The following is a 4,899-nucleotide window of genomic DNA, read 5'->3' as shown; positions in this document are numbered from 1 at the left end:
GCATTTAAAATGTTTTACAGAGAGAAAAGCCGTTGATTATCCCACTTATTTCATGGTCATTTGCCAAGTTATAGACAAGTTAAAACTAGTATTGCTCTTTGCAGCGCAATATTTGACCGAATATGTAAAAGTGACGCTTATTTTCGTCAGTTAAGGCACGTTAGCTCTAGCATTCTGCCCGCGTCAAATCAGACACAAGTGAGCGGCGGCCGGCGGATTTGATGAAGGATCTTCTTTATGCACCAAGAGCTTGTAACACTCCAAAGAGAAAGGAAAAAATGAAATCGCATCATATGACCCCTTTAATTCTTGCTGTAGTATTGTTGTTGCCGCCGCTGCCATGTTGTGATACGCAACGCAACGCGTAAAAAGACAGTATAAGTCATTATAATGCCTCGTTTATAATGGGTTTTCATGTTTTTGAATCATCGCTCCGGCCGGACAGGGCATCATCACAGTATGGTGAGGGCGTAACATTTCCGTCTCACGCTTGAGGTATTCGGCCAATCACAACGCACTGGATAGCTGGCCAATCACAGCACACCTCGCTTTTCAGACCGATGAGCTTTGTAAAAATCGACGCGTTTCAGAAAGGCGGGGCATAGAGGAGAAACAATAATGTACAGTATGTGGAAAATAATGTGTTTTTTGAACCTTAAACCGCATAAACACATTCCATTACACCAAATACACAAAATAATGTTCTTTTTAGCAACATCATATGACCCCTTTAATAAAAGTCGCGGGGCTCCTGAGTTTGCGTAGGTTTATAAATGATTTACCTTACAAATCTGATGAAATGGTGCACGTTGCGTTCCCAGATGAATGTTATAATAAACCCAAACTCACAGCAATATGCAGAGATGGAGTTTGAGACGCTCCACACATGTAAATGATAACGTGTGGAGCGGCATTTACGCTCTGAGACGCACATATGTAACCTACGCGCATGTAAATAATTAACGCTCCTATATCAAACCGGCATTGCATGTATATTTATTTAATTGAATCATTGCGTTTGGGAATTCACAATAGCATTATGCTTTATTATGATTTTTAAATGAGTTTAATATATCGCGCAGCCTTGGAAGACGGTCTATGGTCTCGTGTCTGTGAAATGCGCCACTTCCGGTATTTTGCCGATTACTCGACGCGGGCAAAATGCAATCGAGGATTTTTTAAAAATCGAGTAGTCGAATTGAATCGAGGAATCGCGACAGCCCTAATGCGTACTGTTAATGAATACTGGAATGATTATGGCTGACAAAGGATTTGGCTCTTACAAACCTCAGCTGTGGCTGTTTCAGGATGTTTCCCTGCAGTACCTCTCAACACGTTGTATGTTTCCCTAATCAGACGCACCTGATTCAGGTCATCCGCTCAATAATACAGACTCGTGTGAGATGTGTACTGATGGGGGTCCTTCATGACTAGCCTAATAATGCCAGTACACAACAATCTGCCTTCAAACTGCACAAGGCCTCAGTAACATTCAAGCGATAAGAGCTTATAAGAAATGTTTCAAACTTTCAGACGAGGCTTTGTTTCAACAAGTTTGTCTTATCAAACTAACTTAAACCTGGACAATACAGCCATAGTTGCTGTTTGACAGTGCGTTGAATGTGCTCAGCAAAATTACCCAATCATCTTTATTGAAAGGGATAGTTCACCCAAAAATAAACATGATGAGGTCTTACTCACCTTCATGTCGTTCCAAACCCATAAGACTTTCTTTGATCTTCAGAGCACAAATGAAGATGTTTAATATATTCATACATTTTGTCTCTGCTTCAAAAGGTTTTTTATATGATGAATAGATTTAATTTAGGCTGCACGTATGAACGTCAACGCACATCAAATACAGTAACCTGATGAGGTACATCAAGCAAGTACGCTTGAGCTGCTGTGGACCACATTTAGTAATGGATTACTTGATGTCTTTATGAAGCTTCATAGTTTTGGTGGGATATATTTTCATTGGAGGGACAGAAATAACTCTGGTTTCTTTAAATATATCTTCATTTTTGTTTCAAAGATGAATGAAAGTCGTATGGGTCTGTTTAATCTATATATCCTGGTTGAATCACTGTGATGATAATGTAAAAGTAATTCACCCGCTTGATAATGCATACATGAATCTTCTGTACAGAAACAAACCGCTTTCAAGGACTTAAGTATTATAGGAGAGGCATGATCACTCAACTCTCCAGTAAAAACACTCACATGAGGCCTCAGGTAGGAGATCTTGACTCGCTGTGTTTTTGCGCAGGCCGGCTCTGTCCACGTCCGCATTCGCAGAGATGCTGACGAGCAGATGGTTTTGGCCCATGTGACCAACCGGCTGAACACGCTAGTCTCCACGCTGACGGTTCAGATCTTCAAAGACGACTGGGCCCGTCACTCGCTGACCTCCAGCACCCTGCCCACCGGCTCACTCAGCCTCTCGGAGTACGTCACTTCGGCTGGCTTCCCCCCTGTGATGTCCAAACAGCACGACGAGTTGAACCCGGCCACGTCTACGCCTGCGAAGCCCAGCAGCCCTCCGCCCGAGTTCTCCTTCAACACGCCGGGGAAGCACATCCAGCCCGTGGTGTTTCAGACGGCCCATCAGCACAGGCCCTTCAATGCGCCTCTCTCCTATGGGATGCCTCCCTACTCCAGCATGCTGAACCAGGGCTTTGCGCATCCCAGTGACGGTCCCGCCATGAGGCTGGGCTTTGGGGTCGGGGCGCGGATGCCGTCTGTTCAAGGATACAGGACTGTGAATGCAGCGCCACACAGATACGGAAGCAGTCTGCCCTCGTCACAAACCGGCCAACAGAGACCGTGAGCGGATCACATGATCATCACACCGCTAGCCCACCACTACCCTGAGTATTTATGTTAACGGGACCAAGAGCAAGAGTTTCATTCTCAATGGATGTTTTATCTGTATTCTTTATTTGTATTAAACCGCTATCAGACATCTGTGAAGTCGCATTATTTATTTACGACATCTTCATAAAGTTCATCTGTGAACAGAGTTCAAGAGTGCAATGTTTCATTTTAATAATCATTTTGTTTCGAGTTTGTCATCTATTTGTGCACCGATAATTGCATTGAACATTAGTTAAACCAAACATGAGCATATGGAGGAGCTTGTTCATTGCATCATGTTTTCACACAAATTACACCAGAGCAATGTCTGTTCACCAGGGTTGTGTGCCATTCAGAATTGAGCTGAGAGTGGCTTGTAAATGTCAGTCATTTTTAACTATAAATGCAAAGTTTGTCAAAACAGACTAAGTTGCCTTGACAAAGGTGTTGTATTGCGCCAGAACGCATCTTCTGTTTTGAATTTTCTTGAATTGCAATTTACTACATTCCTCCTCATGGCATTCAGATTCTCGTGTGTTGTGGCCAGTTGTTCAAATACACCAGGAGCCACAGTCCTGCAGAGTTTCACTCCGACCCTAATCAAACACACTTGAACAGTCTAATCAAGGTCTAAAGGTTACAGGAACGCTACAGACAGGTGAGTTTTGATCAAGGTTGGAGCAAAACTCTGCAGGACTCTGGCTCTCCTGGACCGGCGTTGGCCTCCCCTGAAATATACGAGACGATTCTTTAATTCTGCATTCTGTCCAACCTTGCTAATTCCATCCACTCTTTTAGCTGCTCCCGTTAGGGGTCGCCACAGCATAATTATCCACACAGTTGCTTTTAATCTGGATGCAATTTGTGTAACTCCATGGACAACTGTTCAGTGTCCCATTCACTTGCATGTCTTTGTATGTTAGGAAAAATCTGGAAACCCACGCCGAAATAGGGAGAACATGCAAACTATACACAGAAAACTCTCCTTGTCCAGCTGGGAATCGAACTAGCAACCGTCTTGCCGTGAGCCAACAGTGCTAACCCCAATAATGCAAATTACACAAACTAATTCTAGATTTACAATGTAAAAAATAATAATAAAATAACATTCACTTCATTGTAGACAAACACATTAAAGTGATTTTACTGAATGAACTGTGAACTTTTCCATTGTTTTATCTATGCAAGCACACTAGATGGACATATTTAAAGGAACACTCCACTATTTTTGAAAATAGGCTCATTTTCCAGCTCCCCTAGAGGTAAACAGTTTTCAAATCCATTCAGCCGATCTCCGGGTCTGGCGGTAGCACTTTTAGCAGTAGCTTAGCATAGATCATTGAATCTGATTAGACCGTTAGCATTTTTGCATGCAACTTTGCTACCGTACCATGGGTTCAGCAGGCGCAATGATATTACGCAGCGCCTGAAAATAGTCCCCAGCACGCTCCCTGTGCAAGCAGGTGGTCACGTTGGTTATGTTGACTGAAGTTAGCCTATTTTCAGGCGCTGTGTAATATCATTGCGCCTGCTGCACCCATGGTACGGCAGCAAAGTTGCATGCAAAAATGCTAACGGTCTAATCAGATTCAATGATCTATGCTAAGCTACTGCTAAAAGTGCTACCGCCAGACCCGGAGATCGGCTGAATGGATTCGAAAACGGTAAAACTAAACTTTTTAACTCTAGGGGAGTTGGAAAATGAGCCTATTTTCAAAAATAGTGGAGTGTTCCTTTAAATATTGTGCTTGCACATGACATCAGTGTTCTAAAACTCAAGTTAAAAGAAGTTCAGCTTTTAAAAGACACATCTAGTGACCCTGCATTTTTTTCCCCATTTCACTGCCCATGTCTCATGTTTTTAAAACCAAAAACACGTTCTGTGTGAACCACCCCTTTGTGATTGTGAATACCTGCATTCCCTGGGAATTGAACCAGGACATTTGGCGTTGCTACTGCCACACTCTACTGTGAGAGCTAAAGGAACGCTATCACAATCATTAAAAATGACGCATTGTTCACACCAAGCTGAAGCCAATCCAG

At 42.9% G+C, this 4,899-nt stretch overlaps 1 protein-coding gene across 1 annotated transcript in view; it reads left to right on the top strand.

The window, feature by feature from the left end:
* Window positions 1-3,242, top strand: part of LOC107725002 (zinc transporter 6) — a 21,888-nt gene extending 18,646 nt beyond the window's left edge. Inside the window, exon 15 of the mRNA XM_016534119.1 lies at window positions 2,270-3,242. Within this exon, the coding sequence (XP_016389605.1) occupies window positions 2,270-2,830 (561 nt within the window). The 3' untranslated portion in view covers window positions 2,831-3,242. The remainder of the gene's footprint in view (window positions 1-2,269) is intronic.
* Window positions 3,243-4,899: the final 1,657 nt, after the last annotated feature.

Source organism: Sinocyclocheilus rhinocerous, unplaced genomic scaffold, assembly GCF_001515625.1.
Source record: "Sinocyclocheilus rhinocerous isolate Xijiao unplaced genomic scaffold, SAMN03320098_v1.1 scaffold125, whole genome shotgun sequence".
NCBI lineage: Eukaryota > Metazoa > Chordata > Actinopteri > Cypriniformes > Cyprinidae > Sinocyclocheilus > Sinocyclocheilus rhinocerous.
The sequence above is the reverse complement of the archived record's forward strand: the minus strand, read 5'-3'. Positions and strand labels throughout refer to the sequence as shown.